Genomic DNA, 22,756 nt, shown 5'->3' with positions numbered 1-22,756 from the left:
CTATAAAAACCACGCACCCTTGCCGAAACCGGTTTGGCTCAGTGGATAGAGCGTCAGCCTGCGGACTGAAGGGTCCCAGGTTCGATTCTGGTCAAGGGCACGTACCTTGGTTGTGGGCACATCCCCAGTGGGGGGCGTGCAGGAGGCAGCTGATCGATGTTTCTAACTCTCTATCCCTCTCCCTTCCTCTCTGTAAAAAATCAATAAAATATGAAAAACAAACAAACAAACAAACAAAAACCACAAAAAAAAAAAAAACACATGCACCCAAAGGGTCACAGCAGCACTGTTCGTAATAGCCAAAAAGAGGAAACAACCCAAATATCCACCAACAAATAAAGATAAACAAAACGTGGTCCACATATACAACAAAGTATCACTGGGCCATAAAAAGGAATGAAGTACTGATACAGGCTGCAACATGGGTGAACCTTGAAAACATTATGCTAAGGAGCCAGACACAAAAGGCCACATAATGTACGATTTACATGAAATGTCCAGAATAGGCAAACCCACAGAGACAAAACATCGATCTGTCTGGGGCTGGGGGGAGGGGAGAAAATGAAGAATGAATGCTAATGTGCATGCGGTTTCTTTTGGAGGTGATGAAAAATGCCCCGAACTAAAAAGTGTGATGCTTACATGTAAAAACCACTGAATTTGTACATTCTTAAAAAGTGAACTTTATATTACACAAATTATATCTCAATTAAAAAAAAGAAACGCAGGCTGGATTCTCAGAATAAAGGAACTTCTAGCCCTAGCCAGTTTGGCTCAGTGGATAGAGCGTCGACCTGAGGACTGAAGGGTCCCGGGTTCGATTCCGGTCAAGGGCACATGCCCAGGTTGTGGGCTGATCACCAGTAAGGGGCATGCAAGAGGCAGCCGATCTATGATTCTCTCTCATCATTGATGTTTCTCTCTCTCTCTCTCTCACTCTCCCTTCCTCTCTGAAATCAATAAAAACATATTAAAAAAAGAATAAAGGACCTTCTACCCATTCAATAGAGATGAGACTATTCCAGGCCTTATCTGTCCCCAAGGCTGTTAGACATTGTAAAAACCAACAAAATCCAAGTACACCTATTAATCCTAAAAAACAAAAATTCCCATAATTTTCTGAAAAAAAAGAAAAATCTAGTAATACCTGGGCTGAACTACACTGAATGGGCACTGAGGCTCCAATGCTGAAGCTGAAAATTTAACAAGGTAGCTGGCTAGGTTTTATTTCTAGAAACCAGCCTCTTCCCATCACTCAGGAACGAACCGCAGTAGGAGCACAGTTAAGGGGAATAACCTGTCCCTAACCTTCCCCTCTATCTCATGTCTCCTGGAATGAGCTTAGAAAGTTCCCAAAGATCCTAACACATCAGATGATACCGAGATGGTCTGAGATGGTCCAGAGCTGGTCATTCAATTCTGCTGACCTCGGCTCAGCCCACAGAGCTCTCTGTCAAGGTGCTTCTGAGCTGCTGACTCAGTTTCCCTACCTGTGCAGTCAATGACAACTGCTCCAGACAAGCAGGAAAACCCACCACTTCCTAACTACCGTTTAGCCTAGGAAAAGAGCTTCCCAGAATTTAGAGTTTGTTTCACTGTGAACTTATCCTCAGCATGTTCACTGCAGTGTCCAGGGACAGGAGGAGAAGCCAGAGCCACTGCCCACGGGGGAGAGGCCTACCCAGGATCTCCGGGTTCCTGATGACGGAGCCGATCTGCCTGAGCGCCTGCTGTCCAGCCTTCTGCACTTTGACGTGGGAGTCGGTCAGCACCTCCGTGAGCTTGGGCACGATGTTGGGCAGACAGGAGGACAGCTGCTTGGGAGCACAGTATGCCATTGCCCCAAGCAGCTCCACCGACCCTGCGGATGCAGACACACGTGCCGTGTAGAACCACTCAGCACGGGCCAACAGTCACCTGGCTGGCTGCCCAGGCAAGGGACAACCAGCCTGGTCCTCTGCAGGCTGTGCTCAAGCAGTCCCCAGGCAGAGGGCAGAGGACGGGACCCAGGGAGACCCGGCTTAGTCCTGGCTGTGATCCAAGGCCAACTTACTGATTTCTCTGGCCTCAGTCTCCTCATGCACCAATGAGGGAACTAACTGTGATTTGCGATTTTTCAAACTACAGGGCAAAGCCTGAAGGACCCAGGGGAAAGAAGCCAAGTGCGAGGGCCCCAGACCTTGACCTTCCGCAAACCAGAGTAGCTCTGCTTAAATCTCTTGCATATTGGATTCCAGATAAGATTAGGTTTTTAAAAAGGGTTTAAAGGGGGGGTAGGGGGACACTTTAAAAATCACAAAACTAGCCACAGACAAGCTTTAAAGCTCTGGGATTTCCTGATTTAGGGCTGCATCTTCAGTCAGAGGCCTGCTCTTTGCAGGTAAGCAAGGCATACCGGCTACGGCGGGGCTGGGCTGCCAGCAGCAGTCTTGGCCTTATCATCTCTGGCCTGGGAAGCACACACAGGACAAGAGCTGTGGCTCCCTGGGACCCCTTGAGGGCAGTGTTTGGGACAGGAAGTTAGGACAAAGGCACGGAAGAGAGTGGCCTCACCGGCTTTGGTCCTCCAGGATTCCTCCTCCAGGGCAGCCAGTAAGGAGGGGAGCACTAGCTTCACCCCGTGAGCACTCAGGTTGCTCATCACAGCTTTGGCACAATCATCTGCAGCCTCAAGGAGGAGAAAAAACATTCAGGGGCCTCCTCACTCAAGCAAGGATCAAGGCCTGACTCGAGACCAAGTCCTCCTCCCGGTAACCAGCGCTTACTGAGGGGTCTACTGTGTCAGACCGTGTGCGACATGGTTTCTCATCTCATACAGCTTCAGTCATTTACAGGGAATCAGGGGAGTCCAGACCAGTAACTGGGCCCAAGGTCTGGGCACGGGTTCTGGCGGTGGGGGCTCAGCCTCCCTGCGGAGTCTCACAGCAGCGGCCAGCAGGCCTCATGTGCAGCCTCAGGACTTACCTCCCGTACGTACTGGTTCCCGTCCCCGAAGCACAGCAGCAGGTGGGGCAGCACGTGAACCACGTACGGCTCGAAGAGCTTCCCCAGCATGGTGCAGAGCATCTCGAAGGCAAACAGGGCTCCTGGGGAAGAAGGCGGACAGCTGGGACCACGTCCCTGCGACCTCCTCACCTTCTGGAAACACGCAGGGCAGCTGTGGGACTGGCGTGGCTGCCCCACGAAGCGGCAGCACCCTCTGCCTCCCCCACCAGCACAGACATGGCTGAGCAGAAAGGGAAGGAGACCCATCCACCACCTCTTGGCACTAACAGCCAGAAAGGCAGATTATTCCTCGGCTAAGGATACTGCTGACTTAAGAGGCCAGGCCACAGCAGCAAGGCCAGGTAAAATGAGTCCCGCACGGCTGTCCCTCTGCAGTGCACAAACACAGCCCCTCGGAGGGGAAGGAAAGGCCAGAGTCCTCCCTCCGGCCGCCTGGGGGCCCAAGCTCCGAGACACTCACCCTCTCGCCGGCGGAAATTCTTCTTATCCTGGATGGCATCGGTCAGCGCTGCCATCATTTCCTGCTGCTTTAGCGACAGAATGCCCAGGCCCTTCACCAGGCCCGCCAGCCCGTACGCGGCTCCCCTGCGCTCAGCGTACTTGTCCGACTCCAGCAGCTGCTGCATAAGCCTCTGGACCATTGCTCCCGCGTCCTCTCTGACGGCGGGCACCAGGGGCGGCAAGCAGCTGGCCACGGACTCCTGGACCTAAGGGAGGGGCCTGCCACGTCAGGAACCACAGCCTTTCCTGGTGGCCTGCACAGTCCTACACAGCACCTCCCCACTAGATGTCCCCAAGCCCCATCTCAGCCACGGTCTGTCCGACAACACAGGGTGTCAGAAAAGCAAACTGTTATGCATTCACTTGTGACGTGGACCCCATCAGGGTGCACACTATATGTTAGTGACGACAGCATCAGCCATTACGGCGCTCTGTCTGGTCTAAAGGGAGAACCTAGGTCAGGGTGGGAGGGCAACTCCAGGAAGACTAAACCCACTCACAGAATAAGATCCAGAAAAAAGCACGCTACTGTGCCCCCATAAAAACGGCCCATGTCTCCCAGCTGTCACTTAGCAAGGTGCCGCGCCACCAGGGCCAGGGCGGGACCTTCGCACGTGTGAGCCTGCACGGGATGAGGACATGCTAGGCAGTCCCAAGTGTAAGCTGCAAAATTTATAAATGTGTTTTTAAAAAGAAATAAAATTCTTGCACTGTGGGTTGGAGGCTCCATTCAAGGGCCCCTGAAACATGTAACAAACATGTAACAAACATGTAACAAACACGTAGAGAAGGTCAGAAAAAAGCTTGACACAAGAGGCAGCCGCTTTGTGTTTTGTTTAAATCTCGGTATCCCCAGTGCCAAGTTTATACTAAATTAAAAAATAAAAATACCAAAAAACTGTTAGAAAATGAGTAGGAAAAAATGAAAATATCTAGGAGGTCTACCAGAACAAAGTCACACAATAATTCCCTGTTTGAAGGTGCTCTTAAGAGAGGGGACAAATTCTTGCAGAGAACTGGGCCTTTGGGACCCTGATACCCAACCCCCTAGGATCCCACTGCCTCCCCGCCCCCCCCCCGTCATGTCTCAGGTGGCAGTTACCTGCTGGGAGGGGGTGGAAAGGGCAGCAATGAGCTTGGCAACGATGGGCTTCACTTTGGGGTCACTCTTGTCCAGGTGCTTGGCGAGGGAGCCCATGAGGACCACCACACTCTGCCGCACGGCGTCATAGCTGGCATCGTTGGGCGCGTTCTTCAGGAACTCCTCGAACACCGGCAGCAGCGAGTTGACGTTTTCCTGGAGAGCACCCAGGACCCACATAAACCCACAGGCTGTGTCTGGGGGGGCCAGTCTGCCCGAGGACCAAGCCTGAATCTGCTGGAACAGCTGCCCCGACAAGCCCACCAAGCATGCCAGCAGCCTCCCAGTTTTCTGGCAAGACTGCAGCAGACTTACAAGAACTTAATTCCCTTTTGGGGTCGTTTCTGGTTCAAAATAAATACAAATGGAATTTTCCATCGGGCAAGTGCCATGCCGGGTTTCCGGCACTCATCCTCCCTGTGTCACCATCGCTCAGCTCAGCCTTCTCCCCAGCCCCTGAGGGGCGGAAATCCTTACCTTCCCGTGGGCGTTGAGTGTGGCAAGGGCTGCATCCAACATGCACTTCCGGACATCAGGGTTTCGGTCGTTGAGGGCATCAGGGACAAAAAACTGAAAGAGCGGCTTCACCTGAGAGCTGTCCAAACACTGGGAGAGCTTGTTCAGGGCCAAAGCCAGGCCACACCTGGGAAAGCAATGGGAGCGTGTCAGGGAGACGAGGGCTAGCTGGGGGGGGGGCACCTCTGCAGCTGGGATCTGTCCTGGGAGTCACAAGGAGGGCAATGCCAACAGCAAGTACCACTTTGCAAGGCAGAGCACAGCTCAATCCCACTGCCCAGTGCTTGCCCACTGATCTACACAATGATCTGCAGCAGCCCACGTGTCAAAGAGAAACCTGCCATCGGCTCAGAGTTTCCTCCCACAGGGTGACCAACTCTGCCTCTGTTTCCCCCCAAGAGTGCAATGCCTACCCCGTTACCTCCAGGGCAGGTTATGAGAGGGGAGAGAGGTCAAGGAATCGGCTATGAAGTCACTCGGAAATGGACATAGTCTACAAAGGCAAAGTGCTACTATTCTTTTTCGTTCCAGAGCAGTAAGAAGGTCCCTGAGGGCCTCTGAGGACCTGCAGGCCTGGAGGGAAGGAGAGACATGCCCCCGGCCAATGGCCAGCAAGGAGAAGCCAGCACTTGAATTCTGGTCTGACTCAGAGGGAGGTCCTATCCTTTCCTCCACTGTTCAGTTAATCTGTGCTGCCTCCTCACACCACCCAGCCCAGCCAACTTGCTCCTCTCAGGCAGCTCTGAGCGGAACAAGACTGAACAGCTGTTATACCTGGCTTCCCACTGATCTGGAGGAGATTCTGAGATAACTCGTCCCAAAGCATCCAGCACTGGGGGCGGTCGCTGCAACAGACAGGGGAGAGATGAGCTGCAGTGCTCTCGCCAACAAGCCGGGCCAGCCAGGGACCCGAGTGTGAGGCTGTGATCAGCTGCTGCCACCCTGAGCCACAGTGAGCTCCAGACTCCTGTCTGGAGCAAGTCAGAGGCTGAGCAGAGTCCGACCTATCCTCACACCACCCAGCCTGCCCAGGACACATAGGCGACTCACATAGAGCTTCTCCTGGTAAATCTCCATGAGCCTGCCCATCACCTCGGCCGCCTGCCGCTGGTACCGCGCCACGGCCTGGGAGAGGGCTTCAGCCCCGGCCTGCCTCACAGCCGCCTCATGATAGATGACATCGTCAATCAGCAAGGAGCAGAGGTCCGGCTGCAAATCTAGGCCCATCGTTGACCAGAGCCTATGCAGGCCAGAGGGTGGGGCTGGTCAGACACAGATTTGTAGCACCTGCCCTGCCACCCCAACCACCCAGCCCTTCTCTCGCTGCAGGCTGAGCACACTGGGTTCAATCTTCCCTAAGAGGCTCTCACCTCTCAGCCAGCTTCCGGATCTCCTCCTCCTTGTCAAACTTGACCACCCAGAGCCTCCGCAGAAGATTCAGGCCATTCTTCTCATCGGTATCAGGCGCTGGCAATACCATGTGGAGTTCCATCAGCCCCTGCGAGGGTGTAAGATCGAACCCTGTGAGGCGCAGCCTTTCAGAGGAGCCCTGACTTGCCTCCTCGCCTCCCTCTAGGGCTGTAGCCACACGTGGGTCTTCAAAGTCAAATCAATTAAAATTAACTACAATTCCTTATTGTACCAGCCACATTTCAAGTGCTCGATAGCTACACATTGGCTAGCGGCTACAGCACTGGCCAGCACAGACCCGTTTGCATCACCGCAGGATGTCCCCCTGGACATCGCTGGTCTAGGGAGTGCTGTAAATCAGCTCAGCTCACTAGCTTCTCTGTCTCTTTAAATGGCTTTTCTTTTGTGAAATGATGGTATGTGGTAACAGACTCTTAATGTAAAATTTAAAAATTTAACTCTAAATATGCAAGACAGATTAAACCTCAAAAAAAGGACCTTCTCTTTGTTTTGTCTTTAAGGACAATTTACCATTGTTTGCCAGACTCTACCAAGGACCAGTGAGAACTCTGTCACCGGTCAATAGCAGGGAGCTACAGACTGGCATTTGGGAACCACTGTCTCATGCTCCTGAGGGATCTTTTAGTTTTTGGTCCAAAAAATACCAAAAAGCCACACACAAGCTGGTGGGATGAAGAATGAATGAATCCTATGAGTTACAGCTGTCCTATAAAAGTACCAAGATCCACATTCCAGTTTACTAATCAGGCGAAGAAAAAGTAAGACAGCCATACAACAGAACTGTCTAGTCGTTCCAGCTCCTAGAACGAGCTGACCCACGCCCTGTGACCTCTTCTCTGCGCCTCCAAACACACTGGTACCAATGTGAGCATCGCCTCCGCTTAAACCCTCGCACTAGGGAGGCCACGTGGCCCCGAGGGAAAGTGAGCCCGCACCCGGAGCGCAGTGTCCCGCACGCTGTCACACGGAGACTGCAGGGCGCACAGCAGCACGTCCACCGCCTCCTGCTCTGCGAAGGCACAGCCGTCCTTGCCGCTGCTGCTGGCACACAGGCTGGTCAGGGCATCGGAAGCCAGAACCTATGGGAAACAGGGACACACGGGGCTCAGTTCAGCAAACTGTTCACTCCTACAGTCAGGCAGAGGCCAGGGACCCAGAGAGAGGTTTGAATTGAGAATGCCCACCCAGCGCTGATCAAAACCAGGGGCAGGACCCAAGCAAAACCCTTCACGAACTGAGCACACTCAGGCTGGCTCTCAAAAGCAGCCCTTCTTCCTGCCCACGTCCAAAGGTGAGGGCTGAGAAAGGGAAATAGGACTCAACCCCAAACACCGGGACCTGTGGTCAGGGTCACAGAGTCACAGCGACAGCCAACTGAACCCAGATCACCTGCAGGCGGGGCGAGCTTGTCCCGATCACCCAAGTCAGAAGGCGCAGCATGGCCACGCGAGGCAGCAGCTCCGGGCCGTTCTAGGAGAGAAGAGCGGGTGAGGCAGGCGAGGCTGAGGGGAAAGGCTGTCACCAGGCCCGGTGGCACGTGCAGCCACAGCAGAGCATTCTAGGCCTTTCGGCCAACTCCCCTGCAGGAACCCCATCAGGCTTACAACTGAACCCACACTAGCCAACCCCAGTGAAGCATGATCCTCAGGGACCCAAAAACAAATTCATTTTGAAACTCACAGGATATGAAATACAGGTGGCCCACAAACACATGGATACTTAACTTAACCAGTAAGTCAAGAAACGCAAAAAAAAGGAGGCCCCGTTCTTTCACTCATTGTTGGCAAGATGAACAGTAACTGAGGCTGCATTCGCTTTGGAGAAAAGGGAACTAACTGCTAGTGAGGATGGAGCTCAAACATACCACCTCACCGAGCAATTCCACGCCCAACAATCTGTCCCTATGGAAATGCTCACATGGGTGTGCAAGAAGCATATACGTAAAGGGGTCACGCCGCTGTGCAGTTCAAAATAAGGCAAAGTTGGAAACAACCTTAAAATATCCATCACAGGTAGTCACTAAAACATAGTGCACCCAGCACTAAATCCCATGCAGCCTGCAAAACCAATAAAGCAGACCCGCAGGCACTGACATGGAAGGAGACCCAGGGTTTCTGCTTCACTGCGTGTGGGGGTGCGAGTTCTGAGTGCGCATAAAGGCCCACAAGAGTATACACCCAGCTGTTAGTAACCATCACATCTGGAAAGTGGCAAATTTTTTTTTCTTCTGTATTGTTGGAATTTTTAAAAATATGCATGATTGCCCTGGCCGGTTTGGTACAGTGGATAGAGCATCGGCCTGTGGACTGAAGGGTCCCAGATTCGATTCCAGTTAAGGGCACATGCCTGGGTTGCAGGCTCGATCCCTAGTGTGGGGCATGCAGGAGGCAGCCGATCAATGATTCTCTCATCATTGATGTTTCCCTCTCTCTCTCCCTTCCTCTCAGAAATCAATAAAAATATATTTTAAAAAAATATATGCATGAAAAAAATATATATATGCATGATTTTGGCAAACTTTTAGAACATAATCTATTAAAAAGATCCAATCTCATAATCGTAAGTCAAAGGGAAAGTGGCCAGTGTTATCTCCTGAGTTAGAAATAAAACAAACACAATAAGTTAATTCAAAATCCTTCAGCTTCTTTGGGTTAGAAACTCCCAACAGGAGTTTGGAGACGTGTGAAGAGCATCTGGGTTCTCCTACCAAAGCTGCTCCTGTTAAGCACACACCCCGAGCCCCACCAGGACCACTGATGGGCCAGGAAGCATCGGAAGCCCCTGCCTCCCAACCCCCTCCAGCCAAGGGGAGCTAAGGTGCCCTGCCAACCTCGTCCACGCGCCCAGGCGGGTTGCTGGGTGAGGCCCTCAGCTGGGCGTGGACAGTGAGGATCTGAAGAATCTGAGCCATGCGCTCCTCCTCCTCCTCACTGTGGTGGGGCATCTCGGTCAGCACCATCTTCAGAAACGGGAAGACTAAGGAAAAGGCTGGCGCGGACAGGGGCGCGGCATCTGTGAACAAGCAGACACGATCCTGCAGGTGGGGCGGGGCACTGAGCGCTGCTGCCTCAGTTTCCATCCTCAGGGCAAATGGGCAGGGGGGAGAGGAGAGCTGGAGGCCCTTTCTGACACCCAGAAGCACACAGTATGACAGCAGGGAGGAAAGCCAAGCCTGCTCCCACCCCAAACACTGCCCGGTTCCGGAACGTGAGTTAAAACGGACAAGTATATTCCAGTGACAGGAAGTAAACCCTCAATGGGGGTTGGAGCAACTCACAGAATACCAGGACTGGACTCAGAAATCCTCCATTGGTCCGACTCCCCCCACCCCGTTTTTCAGATGTGGAAATCAAGGCCAAGGAGGGCAGAGACTCGTCAATGGCCACAGCCTCAGGAAGCCAGGGGACGAGGCAGCTCATCCACTCCCTGCACCAGCTCATGCCACCGAGTGTCCTTTGTGCCGTCCTTACCGGGCTCACCCTTGCGCACCGTGGTGATGGTGTGGCTGTGCAGCAGGGTCACCGCCCTCTTCACAGCCACCGACAGCTCTTCCTGGCACCATGACTTATCCAGGGCGCACTCTGGCTTCAGCAGGCGCAGAGTCACGTGGCTCACCAAGGTGCCTGTACCCATGAGAAGAGACCCAGCAGGGGATGACCCACACAGACACGAAGAATCTGGCCCAGCACAGAGGTGCCTTGTCCCTCTGACTTAATAGCAATCACATCTGCTGTGCCCGAAAGTCCTTAACTTAAATTTTCATTTCCTCTTCATGACAGCACCGAAGGGTAGGCAGGCAGGGAGGGGTCCTGACACTAAGAAGTGAAAAGCACGCTGAAAGGAGGCATGAGCCACCCAAGCGGCATTCAGCCAAGAGCAAAGCTCTATTCGCATGGTGCTCCCACCTTCCAAGCAGCAAGCCCAGCAGCCAGGTGACAGCTCTGGCAGACTCCATATGCACTGACTCGAAACCTTTTTCCAGGCTCTTTTTTTATTTTATACTAGAGGCCCGGTGCACAGATTCGTGCACATTAAAAGGAAATTAATTAGGTGGACGGTGGGGCAGGACTGGGCAAGATGGGCTGGACACACCCTGGAGCCAACCTCCCATGGTCCCTCCCCGGCTGGCCACACCTGGGGCGGTGCCAGGGCTTGAAGGGCGTCTGTGGAGTGAGTGGGGCCCTCCAGCAGGTGGGGTCCCTTGGCCTGGCCTGTGGGGATTGGGCCAAAACGGGCAGTCTGACATCCCCTGAGGGGTCCTGGAGTGTGAGACAGCACTCTGCAAAGCTATTGCGTTGAGTGTCTGACCCCTGGTGGTCAGTGTATGTCATACCTACTGTCCAGTCGGCCGGTCGCTTAGCCTTTTATATATATACACTTCAATTACAATTTACATTCTATATTATTTTGTCTTAATTTCGGGTGTATGGCACAGTCATTAGACACGCATATACTTTACAGGGTTCCCCCTGATATTCCCAGTCCCCACCTGGCACCATACAGTTACTACGCTATTATTGACTACATTCCCTGTGCTGTTCTTTACATCCCCTTTACTATGTTGTAATTACCAATTTGTACTTCTTAATCTCACCTTCCCCCCAGTTCCCCAATCCCCCTCCCCTCTGACAAACATCAGCCCATTCCCTTTCAGATTCATTTTTCCAGAACTCATTTTCACTCAGAAGGTTCTTATTCTAGCCTCACCCAGGGGAACGTTCCCTTTAGGCTAGGAAGGAAGTCTGCTCAATTCCCAGCCACCCTACCTAATCTTTGTTTCACCACAGCAAACAGAAAGCTACAAATTAGAGACCTCTCATCATTGACACATGGCTGCTCAGGAGCTCTAGGCCCCACTAACCAGCCACATGGCACCAAACCACCCCCACTGCCTCTGACTTTGACTTCTTAGTTTTAAAACTGCTATAGAAAGATCACACTGACTGCCCAGCCGGCATGGCTCAGTGGTTGAGCACTGACCTATGAACCAGGAGGTAACAGTTCGATTCCCGGTCAGGACACATGCCCGGGTTGCGGGCTTGATCCACAATGGGGGGCATGCAGAAGGCAGCTGGTCAATGATTCTCTCTCATTATTGATGTTTCTATCTCTCTCCCTTCCTCTCTGAAATCAATAGAAATATATATTAAAAAATAATTCTCATTAACAAAATATTAAAAAAAAAAGACCACACTGACGAACATCTAAACCCTGGGCCTCAGAGTGGAGGCACAGCAGACAGAACAGGAGGAGAGGCGCCATGTTGCTCCTGATATGCAGCCGGAGGTCCCTCAGGCCACTTCCGTATGGAAACAGAAGTCAGTAGCCTAAGTCACCACATGGCTCCCCACCAGTGTTCAGGGGCACCCCCACCCACCTCCCAACCTGCCCGGGGCCACGCTCACAGCCAGCAAACAAGGACTGACCCAAAGCCTTGAGTCGAGGGGGCATGACACAGGCAGCCAAGGACAGGAAAGGGTTCTTGATCCGGGGAGCGGCCAGAGGAGATTTCAGCAAGGGCAGGAAAGAGTCGACCAAAACAGGGATGTACTGGGTCAGGCCAGATGGGTTCTTGACCAGGATGGTGTCCAGCAGTCCTAGCGCCGCCTCCAGCTCACCGTCCAGCTGCAAGCAGAGTCGCCCCAGGAGGCAGGTCAGCGGCGCCCTGCTCTGGAGCAGCCAGGAGCAGGCCTGGGCTGTCCAGCACACTCACGCACGGACGTGCGGTGGCAGCAGCCACTCACCTCCTGCAGCCGCCTCCGGATCTGCGCCTCCTTGTCCAACTGGGCCTGCAGCATCTCCTTCTGCTTGCTGGTGAGCTGCACCTCCTCTTTGATGCCTTTTTTCTTCTTTATCTCCTGAAGGCAATGCGCAAAGCAATTCCATCTCCAGGGAACAGACCTCCCTCCCCACCAGAGGGCGAGCTTGGCTCCATAGTCAGTACCGTGTCAGCTCTCAGACTGTGACTGGGGCCCCAAACCCAGCATGTGGTCTCCCCACCTCCCACCAAGTCCGCAGCCACCTGGTTCCTACAGAACCGAGACGGCAGGTAGAGAAGCGATTTCTGACGGGATTCTCTACTGCCAAACCAAGGAAGGCCTTTTATATGTTAGAGAAATGAAAAGCCCCTCAATGTGCTGAAAAGGGCATTCTGGTCCACACAGCTTCAGAATCAAAACTTCACCCTCCCCTCCTGGCCCACCCCTCCCTACAAATCCTCTCTTCCCCAGTATAAGCTTACAGCTGAAAAAGGCTAAGAAAGCACTCATTCATTCAACAAGTACGGACTGGGCACCTACACTGCACCAGGCACAGTTCTAGATGCTGGGGACACCGGGGAATAAGACCAAGTCCCTGCCCTCACGGGGCACACAATGTAGGGGGTGAAGAAAGATGATGAACACGTAACCAAATACGTAAACAACATGACTTCATGGCAAATGCTATAAAAGGAATAAATAGGATGCACAGTAACCAAGAAGGGCAGGGTCCACTTTGGATAGGTGGGCAGGGCGGTCACTCTGAGAAGCAGACGTGGACACGTGGGCTGAGAAAGACAAGAAGAAGCCAGACTCTTGAGGAGGTCATGAGGAGGAACCAAGATGGCGGCATAGTTAAACAACTAATCTGCTGCCTCACACAACAATTTCAAAAATACAACTAAAAGACAAAAACGTCTACCACCCAGAACCACGGGAAAGCTGGCTGAGTGGAAGATTTACAACTAAGAACAGAAAGGAGCACAATCGCTGAAAAGCTGAGGTACGGAGGCACGCGAATCGGGCCGGCGGCGGGCGGCTGGGTGTGCGGCTTTTCTTCAACCCACAGGGAGACAAGCTCCCGATCACTCTGAAAGCCAGTTTCTGGGGACACTCGGGGGACCCAGGCACCTACGGGGAGAAGCTGGACTCTCGGCCATCGGGTCGGAAAGTGAGAGTGACTTTTTTGCAGAGGTGCGCCCAGCAATCATTGTTTACTGCGCAGGAGCGCAGGGCGCAGGGACTTGGAAAAGTGGAAAGGCAAAGACAGCTGAAGGCAGCCATTGCCGTTGGCCACGCCCCAGCCTAGTGACGCCCTGAGACCCCGCCCAACCCTGAGGCCCCACCCCGCACATTCTACAAACCCGCCCAGGCTCCACACAGTGGCTTTTGCATATAAATGGCCTGTTCTGTGGCAGCTCAACCAAATTAACTGCAGCTCCAGTCAGACTGCTCCAAAACCGCCCAAGCAAAGGAGGAGAAAACTAGCCCTTGCTGTAGCTCCTGCTGGGGGACACACAGTACACAAGAGTGTCCACCTCAAGTAACTGGGAGGCTGACCCGTTGAACCAATAGGACACCTAGTACACAAAACTACCCTACCAACTTAGGGAAGCAGAGAATATGAGAAGGCAAGGAAACAGATCACAAACCAAAGAAATGGAGGAGAACAAGCGACTGGACATAGAGTTCAAAACCACGGTTATAAGGTTTTTCAAGAATTTCATGGAAAAGGCCGATAAATTCAATGAGGACCAACTAGAAATTAAACATACACTGACTGAGATAAAAAATATTATACAGAGACCCAAAAGCAGACTAGAGGATTGCAAGAATCAACTCAAAGATTTGGAATACAAAGAGGCCAAGGACACTCCTCCAGAGAAGCATGAAGAGAAGAGAATTCAGAAAGTTGAAGATAGTGTAAGAAGCCTCTGGGACAACTTCAAGCGAACCAACATCAGAATTATGGGGGTACCAGAAGAAGAGAGAGAGCAAGATGCTGAAAACCTATTTGAAGAAATAATGAACGAAAACTTCCCCCACCTGATGAAAGAAATAGACTTACAAGTCCAGGAAGCGCACAGAACCCCAAACAAAAGGAATCCAAAGAGGACCACACCAAGACACATCATAATTAAAATGCCAAGAGCAAAAGACAAAGAGAGAATCTTACAAGCAGCAAGAGAAAAACAGTTAGTTACCTACAAGGGAGCTCCCATACGATTATCAGCTAATTTCTCAACAGAAACCATGCAGGCCAGACGGGAGTGGCAAGAAATATTCAAAGTGATGAATAGGAGGAACCTACAACCAAGACTATTCTACCCAGCAAAGTTATCATTCAGAATTGAAGGGCAGATAAAGAGCTTCACAGATAAGAAAAAGCTAAAGGAGTTCATCACCACCAAACCAGCATTATATGAAATGCTGAAAGGTATTCTTTAAAAAGAGGAAAAAGAAGAAGAAAGATAAAAATTATGAACAACAAATACATATCAACAAGTGAATCTAAAAGTCAAGTGAATTAAAAATCTGAGGAACAGAATAAACTGGTGAACTTAATAGAATCAGGCATAGAATGGGAGTGGATTGATAATTCTCAGGGGGAAAGGGGTGTCTGTGTGGGGAGTATGGGAAGAGACTGGACAAAAATCATACACCTATGGATAAGGACAGCGCGGGGGGAGGTAAGGGCAGAGGGGGGTAGGAACTGGGTGGTGGGGAGATATGTGGGGAAAAAGGAGAAACAATTGTAATCTGAACAATAAAGATTCATTAAAAAAAGAAGAAGAAGAAGCCAGACTCTTAAAGACGGCGGAAGAGCAAAGGCTCCGAGACAGGCAAGGGCACCACACATTGTGTTACAAGCTGAATGCAGCCTCGAACCACGATTCCCAGAGGCGGCACCGAGCCAGGCCCTGGGCCGCTGCTCAGAGTAAAGACGGGTCCCAGCCGTCAAGGAGCTGGGTGGACAGACATGAATTCAAGCAGCACCACTTAGGGAAGGAAGTGTATGAACTGCTGCCAGTACCTGGCATAGAGAAATTTATTTTCCTAGAGTTTGGGGTGGAGAAAGCTACTGAGAAAGGGTACATAAAGGGTAAGGCCGGAGGCCCCAGCATGGGCAGGCGGCATCAGAGGACTGTGCCATGGGCCTTGGGGTGACTGACGGGAAGGGTATATGCGCTTCAGGAAATGCCGCCAGCCTGAGGGCACCAAGCTCGGCCAGCACCCCACACGCACTGCGTCCATGTCCTCACCTCCTTCAGCTCCAGCTCGATGATCTGCTCCTTAAAGGAATAAGCTTTGTTCTCTCGCTTCATGTTGGCCTTTTTAATGCTGTCCTGCTGGGCACTGAAACAGCAGAGCGAGTGATCAGCCAGCTTCAAAACGGCCGCCAGTCCCCTTAGCCTCCCGCCAGCCATGGCATCCCCGCTGGCTTTTAAGTAGCATGCACCAGGACAGTGCTGGATGCCAACATGCTCTCGCTTAAGCACGTGCCTGGGACAGAGCAGGCACTTGTCCAGGAAATGGAGGGACGGTTTCATTCATTCTTCACAACAACCCCGCAGAGGAGGTGTTGCCTCCATCTTCTGGGCAAGAAAAAGTAAGGCTGGTGCCTGACGGTGTCTCACCTCTGGATGATGGATTTGTCGTACAGCTCCCCGGCAGGGGTCTGCATGATGGCAAACTCCTCCCGTGTCACCTGGTGCAGTGCAGGGTTCTGCACAGAGGCGGTGATGGTGCTGATGAGCTGTGGGAGGACCCGGTCCGGGGACAGGAGGGAGAGGGAGCCCATGGCATTCATGGAAGACTGCCAGACAAACACAGACCGTCAGTATGTGCCAAGGCTGGCACTGGAAAGGTGTCCCACCTGGCCTAAGTGCCCCTGGCAACTGACTCTGCTGCTTCTTGTCCCTGCCGGATCTTTCTGAGCGATTCCCACGGGAGAGGAGAGCTGCAGCAGGTGCCTGCCTTCTCAGCAGCTTACTGCTTTCCAGGGGTGATCATGTAACCCCGACCAAAAGGACCCGCCCAGGGATGAACACAGCACCCAAGTCAGGTTGCCCAGGGCAGGGAGACCCCACGCCAGTTGAAATGACTGGAAAAGCTCCTTCCGCTGGAGCTAACGGAGGACAAACTGTAAACCTGGAACTCTAGCAGCTGTCCTACCACCAAAAAGGGGGAGACTGTTGGAGAATGGAGCCCACATCATGGGAAGCAGATACAAGACACAAATGAAGACACAGACAGCGAGGAAAAGAGGCCCCACCTACGATGTCCTGAGGATGACATCTGAGCTCCTGTCCAGGCAGATCCTGGGATTTAGCAGTTAAATGAGGCAGTAAATTCCCTTTTGTGCTCAAACTAGTTGGCATTTTCTATCACTGGCAACCCAAGGGTCCACACCACATTTCATCACACCTCCACCCGTTTCTTTGCATTCCCCTTCCTGCATTGTGCCCTGAGGCCAGAACCAACTCCCGCGCCAATCACCTGGTTCAGGGGACTCTGTGTGGTGATCCTGGGAATGATCTGATCCAGGTGCCTGGTGATAAAGGCTTCGGGATCAATCTTCATTCTGGCTAGAAGTGCTGGCCAGAGTCCAGACTGCACTGCCACTGAAGGGGACGGGAGCAATTTGAGGCCTTCTGCTCAGCCCACTGGTACCCTGCCCAATATAGCCCCGCCCCTCCCATACCTGGGACAGCCACAGACCTAAAGATGGGTGATGGGAGATGATCAGCATCTCCTGGGCCAGCTGTTCGGTGTTGCTGGTGTCACCCTCCAGCCCTGGCACCCTGGAGATGATGCATAGAGCCTCCTGCAGGACTCGTGGGGGCACGTAGGCCTTGCCGGCCTCAGTCACCTCCCCAGCATCAGTCACCAGAGCCTCTAAGGGCAGCACCTGCATGAACACAACACATGAGCCCCCACTGCTCAGAGTCCCGTGCAGGCCTTGCACCCAGGGACACAGCTGCCTCTCGCTCAGGGGTCCGTGCTAAAGTGGAGACATGCCCAGCTCCTGCATGGGGACCTGCAGGCTACGAGATGTGCCTGGAAGGAGGAAGCACCTGGGACTTTGCACATAAAAAGCTCAGCAGTTGGGGAAGAAGGCAACAGAAATTGGTCCAGGAGACCCAGCCCACGCCCACAAGTCTGTCACGGCACCACATCCTCAAGCAGACCCAGAGGGAGGGAAGCAGGGCACAACACGCACTGAAGTGGGAGTCAGGTCTGCCAGCCACCAACTGTGACCCTATGCCAGTCATTTCAGCTCCTAGAACCCTGCACAACTCACATAAAAGAAGGCAGTAAGCCTGTCTGCCTTGTAAAGCCATTGTGAAAAGTCAAAGGGGAGAATGAATAGAAAATGCTTTAAAAATTACGAAGTACCTTAGAAATATAGTGTTATTCAATTACTCAAGAATAAAAAGGTTGAGCTACACATGAAAGGGCATGGGAGGAGTCTGAAAAGGAAAAGGAATTGCAGTGGCCCCTTGAGGGACATGGGTTTGAACTGCACGGGTCCACTCACATGCAACTGGACTCAGGCAGTTCGACTACCCACACAGTTCAAACCATGCTGTTCCGTTGTTCAAGGGCCAACTCCACATATGGGAATCCACATACGCAGACGACTGACTGCAGTTATACTCCAATTTTCAGCTGTGAGGGAGGTCAGCGCCCCTAACCCCCACCCTGAAGAGTCAACTGTGCGTGAACCAGGTGTCACTGGAGCTTAAGGGCAGGAGAGAAGATTCTGGCATCACAGAGTCTGAGTGAGGGAGGGAGGAAGGGAGGAAGGGAGGAAGGGAGGAAGGGAGGAAGGGAGGAAGGGAGGAAGGGAGGAAGGGAGGAAGGGAGGAGGGGAGGAAGGGAGGAAGGGAGGGAGGGAGGGAGGACAGCCCAGGAGCAGCCCATCCAAAATCCATGGCAGGAGCAGGGCTGGTGAGGCAGGTCTGAGCGCCTCACCTTGTGAGAACTGAGGACGGCCTTCAGCTCCTCCAGGAGTCCATACGCCAGCTTGAAGCCCCCGGGAGAAGACAGCAGCTTCCGAACCGTCTGCTGGGCCTGCCTGCGCACGTGCCAGGTGCGGCTCAGGAGCACCGCCACCAGAGCCCGGTGGTACTGCCTGCAAGGACAGGGACAGGCCGTCCTGGTTTTGGGCCGGGCGGAGGTTCTCCACAGCCAGCCCTGCTACGCCCCTCGGCCCCGTTTCTCAGGCTCCTGCCAGGTTCACCTCCGTTGGCCCAAGGGGAAAGGTCGGCGAGCTCACGTACTGGACTTTGCTGCCGGTGAGTCGGTGCAGGTGGTCGAGGAAAAGTCTCTCGGTCAGATGCAGGACAGTACACAGGGCTAGAAGGGAGAGAAACACGAGTGTGTTTTTAAAACAGAGAACACGTCCAGAAAGAACTGGATCATGAACACCCAAATGTAAGTCGATTACCCCTGGCTGTGGGATGACGGCTCATTAGGGTTTCCTCTTTTTGCTTACTGTGAACATGTGTGTGGAGTAAGGAAAAATATACACTTTCTTTTAACTAATTAAAAATGACTATGCAGCCCTAGCCAGTTTTGCTCAGTGGATAGAGCATCAGCCTGCAGACGGAAGGGTCCCAGGTTCAATTCCAGTCAAGGGCACATGCCCAGGTTATGGGCTCGATCCCTAGTAGGGGGTATGCAGGAGGCAGATGATCAATGATTTCTCTCATTGATGTTTCTTCTCTCTCTCCCTCTCCCTTTCTCTCTGAAATCAATAAAAATGTATTAAAATAAATAAATAAAAATAAATGACTATGCAACTCTAAAAATGAATGAGGACACTCACTCTATGCTGACGTGGAGTGATTTCCAAGTCTAGACAGCACATTGTTTATAGTAGGCAAGCTACCACTTGTGCAAAAAAAGTAGAGAACTAGCATATAAAAGATATTTACTGGTATAGAAATAAAATATCAAGGATGCACAGAAGCTAATAAAATTGGTTCTCTCTATGGCCAGGAAACTGGGCAGCCAGAGAGCAAAGTAGGGAATATAAATTTCAGTGTAGATCCTCTTGGATCTTTTGTTTTGAATTATATGAATGTATTTCCTATATAAAACCCTTTTAAATCAAGAAGTGACTAACAATTGTAGCTCAATAATAGGATGTTGTGATTTATGAGTCAAAAGACTTTTCAAATCACCAATTAGCGGCAGACCCCCCAAGGCAACCCAGAATTTTAAACATACATTGAAAGATCAACTGTTCCCTCTCTTCCAGGATAGAAACCAGTAGTTTCTGTGTCTCCTGGAGGGGCGTGGAGCCAACCACACTCCACCCGAGCTTCACGCTGCTTCTGAATGCAGGAAAACCTGAGACAGCACCAATTACCCACTCAGCTATAATTACACCTGATATCTCAGCTCCACAGCCCAGTGCTGTCTCCTCAACTCTCCCACTTCTCCCCACTTCCCTAACCTTCCCCACCCCACAGGAATGCATGCATTCCCAGGACAGCCAAGGCCTTGGCCAGATCACTTTGGTCCACGTCTCTGCAAAGCTGACTGGTCACAACAGGCAGTCAGGGAGGAGCCTTCGCTGAGGACCCTCCAGTGAGAGAGAGATGCAGCCCCAGCCTTGAGTCCACAAAGGGGTAGTAACGCACCATCCTCTGAAGCCAGGAGCAGGAACTTCTCAGAAGTGAAAATCTGCTTCTTCTCATCCACGATCAGCTGCCAGAAACCGCTCAGCTTGGCCTCTGCCAGAAACAAAAGGTCACCCGATGGCACCACTCACCACGCCCACCACGGCTGGGCCCCTCCATCCGGAAGCTGCCGGGGCTGGCTTTGCTGACAGACCCTGCACTGCAGGGACAGGTCACTGCTAGGCTCTCTGCCCTCCCTGGCCTGAAAGCAGACCAGTCCTTCTGGTATCATCGCCCACAGGAAAGTCCTCCACAGGAAAGCCCTCCGTGGCTGCCTGCTGCCCCAGGAGCCCAGACGAGCTGCCTCCCATCTGGAATTCCCACCTCGCCTGCGCCAGGCTGAAAGGCTTGAGGTTCACACATGGGCCTTCCCTGACTGGGGCTGGTCTGAACCCACACTGGACTATTCCCGTCCAGCTGGTGAAACCCTCCTGGCCTCCCATTCAAACGCTCCCTCCTTTATGAAGCCTTTTCTGATGCCCAGTCCTAAACTAAAAGCAATCCCTCCTTCAAAACAGCATAATGTCACATTTTGCTTTAAATGACAGACATCTATTTGCATCTCCTCTCTCCCTCTAGAGTGAAACAGCCTGAAGTTTGCTGAAGCGAGGTCCTCCCCCCAGGGAGCCCAGTGCCTTGGCATGTACACAGATGGCACACAATACTTGTATGAAAAGAGCTGAGCTCCGTTCCTAACCACTGGAGTAAGTTCAGGCACGTCTGCATGCAGAGTAGAAGGTAAACTAAAGAAAGCATGGGATACCATGTAGCCCAAAAAAGAATGAGAAGGCTCTTTTTGTTGTACTCATTTGGGACTTTTCCAAGTTATGTTTAGTACATAACATGGCATATACAGTACGTTACCCGGCGTGTCTGATCAATGACAAATTGACGAGATGGAACCGGTAATACTGCCCAGCGAGGGGAACTAGTGGCTGGAAGACGGGCTGGCCAAGGGGAAGCTTTCCATGGTACACCGTATGGATGTATAACCAATTAAAAAAAAGTCCCACTACTAAACCCAGGTTAGCCTGGGCATTATCTCAAGAGCCCGTCCCAGAGCGCTGGGGCCACAGGTTGGCGGACAGTGACAGAGGCCCTGGCTGAATTCCCATCACCCAATGTGACTCCTAGGCTCATCCCAGCAGATGACAAGCTGCCGTGTGGCTGACCCAATTCAGTAAGTGGCCAAGCTGATCCTATAAAAGCCTAAACATCAAAACACTCCTCCCCAGGACTCAGAAAGCGGCCATTGTCTGCGACCTTCCTGGACAGCCCTTGACTCTTACCAGCCTGGGAGTCGGCCACCGAAAGCTTCGAGAGCAGCAAGGCCGCGGCAACGCCTTCGGTGACGGTGGGAACCTGAGTGCTTTGGGAAGCTGCCTTCTCCACCGTCTGGGTGAGCAAGGGTAGTAAGTCCAGGGCCTGCAACAGCGTGTCACCTGTGGAGAGAGCACCAGCACCTTACACAACACCCTAACTCTTGGGAGTGACAAGCTACTCAAGGAAGGAGTTACCCACCCAGGTCTGAAGCAGCTAACTAAAACCCTCAGCTACCTTGTGAAATACCAGGAAGAACTGGAATCAGAACCTGGGCTTAAATCCAACTCCACAAACATCGAGTTAGAGCTAGGAGGATCCTTACTAACCCAGTAGTGCAGCTATTTATTTGATGGATAAGGAAACAGCAAGAGAGGTTAAGTGAGTTGCCCAAAGCCACACAGCTGGTCTGGGAGAGAGCCAGGGCCAACCTCAAGCCTACCAATTTGTTTCTGGGGCTCTTCCCCCATACCAGACGACCTCTGGACCCAAATTCCAAAACTAGAACCAACTTACTGACCAGTGAACTAAACCCACTTAAAAAAGTAGAAACCTGTTATACCTATAGCTAAACCCGTGTAATTACTAAACTGGTATATCTGCACATTTCATAATGAAACAAGTATTTCATCCAGATGATGTCATGGACTTGAATCCAAGAAGTGTTTATTTCAAAGGTTCATTATGTTTATTTTTAAAGCATAGAGGAGAACTAGCTCAAGCTGAAGAGACTACACTAAACAAGTCTCTGCTCAATCTCAAATCCAGAAGTAGAAACTGATCAATGCAGCAAAATTGCAACTGACAAGTGAACATCCCCTCTCTAGAGGTGGCTCTAAAATCTCCCAGGTATTTCTTTTTTAACGTATTTTTATAGATTTCAGAGAGGAAGAGAGGGAGAGAGAGAAACATCAATGATGAAACAGAATCATTGATTGGCTGCCTCCTGCACACACCCTACTGGGGATCAAGCCCATAACCTGGGCACGTGCCCTTGACTGGAATCGAACCAGGGACCCTTCAATCCGCAGGCCAACGCTCTATCTACTAAGCAAAACCGACTAGGGCTCCCAGACATTTCTTTAAACACAGCTCATCCCTGTTTAAACTTTCAAAAAAAGAAATATAAGCCTATCTCAGAGGCGGAAACCAATATTAGAGCTTATTACCTGGAGATCAAGCTCCTACACAGATTTGAGTTTCCCCTAGCTGTTTGGGAAGGAGGCGGATGCCCGTGCCCAATGACAGGTTTGTCAGCACTGAAGCAAGGGCAGGGGTTAGTGGGTCCAGAGTCAAGTTTATATAAACTGGACCTTTTAAAGCAGTCCTATCAAAATCATTCCTCCATGATTTCAGATATATATTATCAGGTCTGGTTCTGGATCCTC

General features: G+C 51.9%; 1 protein-coding gene across 1 annotated transcript in view; it reads right to left on the bottom strand.

Moving 5' to 3' along the window:
* GCN1 (GCN1 activator of EIF2AK4) overlaps positions 1-22,756 on the bottom strand; it is a 55,843-nt gene that overhangs the window by 17,475 nt on the left and 15,612 nt on the right. The window contains exons 15-37 of the mRNA XM_008142775.3: positions 21,338-21,490; positions 20,010-20,102; positions 18,642-18,717; positions 18,334-18,493; positions 17,077-17,266; positions 16,855-16,979; positions 15,993-16,171; positions 15,618-15,711; positions 12,340-12,453; positions 12,022-12,220; positions 10,066-10,218; positions 9,426-9,607; positions 7,985-8,065; positions 7,531-7,674; positions 6,535-6,662; positions 6,215-6,404; positions 5,939-6,009; positions 5,126-5,291; positions 4,610-4,804; positions 3,467-3,713; positions 2,965-3,086; positions 2,554-2,668; positions 1,682-1,861 (exon numbers count right to left, since the gene is read on the bottom strand). Coding sequence (XP_008140997.2) covers positions 1,682-1,861; positions 2,554-2,668; positions 2,965-3,086; positions 3,467-3,713; positions 4,610-4,804; positions 5,126-5,291; positions 5,939-6,009; positions 6,215-6,404; positions 6,535-6,662; positions 7,531-7,674; positions 7,985-8,065; positions 9,426-9,607; positions 10,066-10,218; positions 12,022-12,220; positions 12,340-12,453; positions 15,618-15,711; positions 15,993-16,171; positions 16,855-16,979; positions 17,077-17,266; positions 18,334-18,493; positions 18,642-18,717; positions 20,010-20,102; positions 21,338-21,490 — 3,357 coding nt within the window. The remainder of the gene's footprint in view (positions 1-1,681; positions 1,862-2,553; positions 2,669-2,964; positions 3,087-3,466; positions 3,714-4,609; positions 4,805-5,125; positions 5,292-5,938; positions 6,010-6,214; positions 6,405-6,534; positions 6,663-7,530; positions 7,675-7,984; positions 8,066-9,425; positions 9,608-10,065; positions 10,219-12,021; positions 12,221-12,339; positions 12,454-15,617; positions 15,712-15,992; positions 16,172-16,854; positions 16,980-17,076; positions 17,267-18,333; positions 18,494-18,641; positions 18,718-20,009; positions 20,103-21,337; positions 21,491-22,756) is intronic.

The sequence above is a fragment of the Eptesicus fuscus genome, chromosome 23 (genome assembly GCF_027574615.1).
Source record: "Eptesicus fuscus isolate TK198812 chromosome 23, DD_ASM_mEF_20220401, whole genome shotgun sequence".
NCBI classification, from domain to species: Eukaryota; Metazoa; Chordata; class Mammalia; order Chiroptera; family Vespertilionidae; genus Eptesicus; species Eptesicus fuscus.
This window is presented reverse-complemented; position numbering and strand designations above follow the sequence as displayed.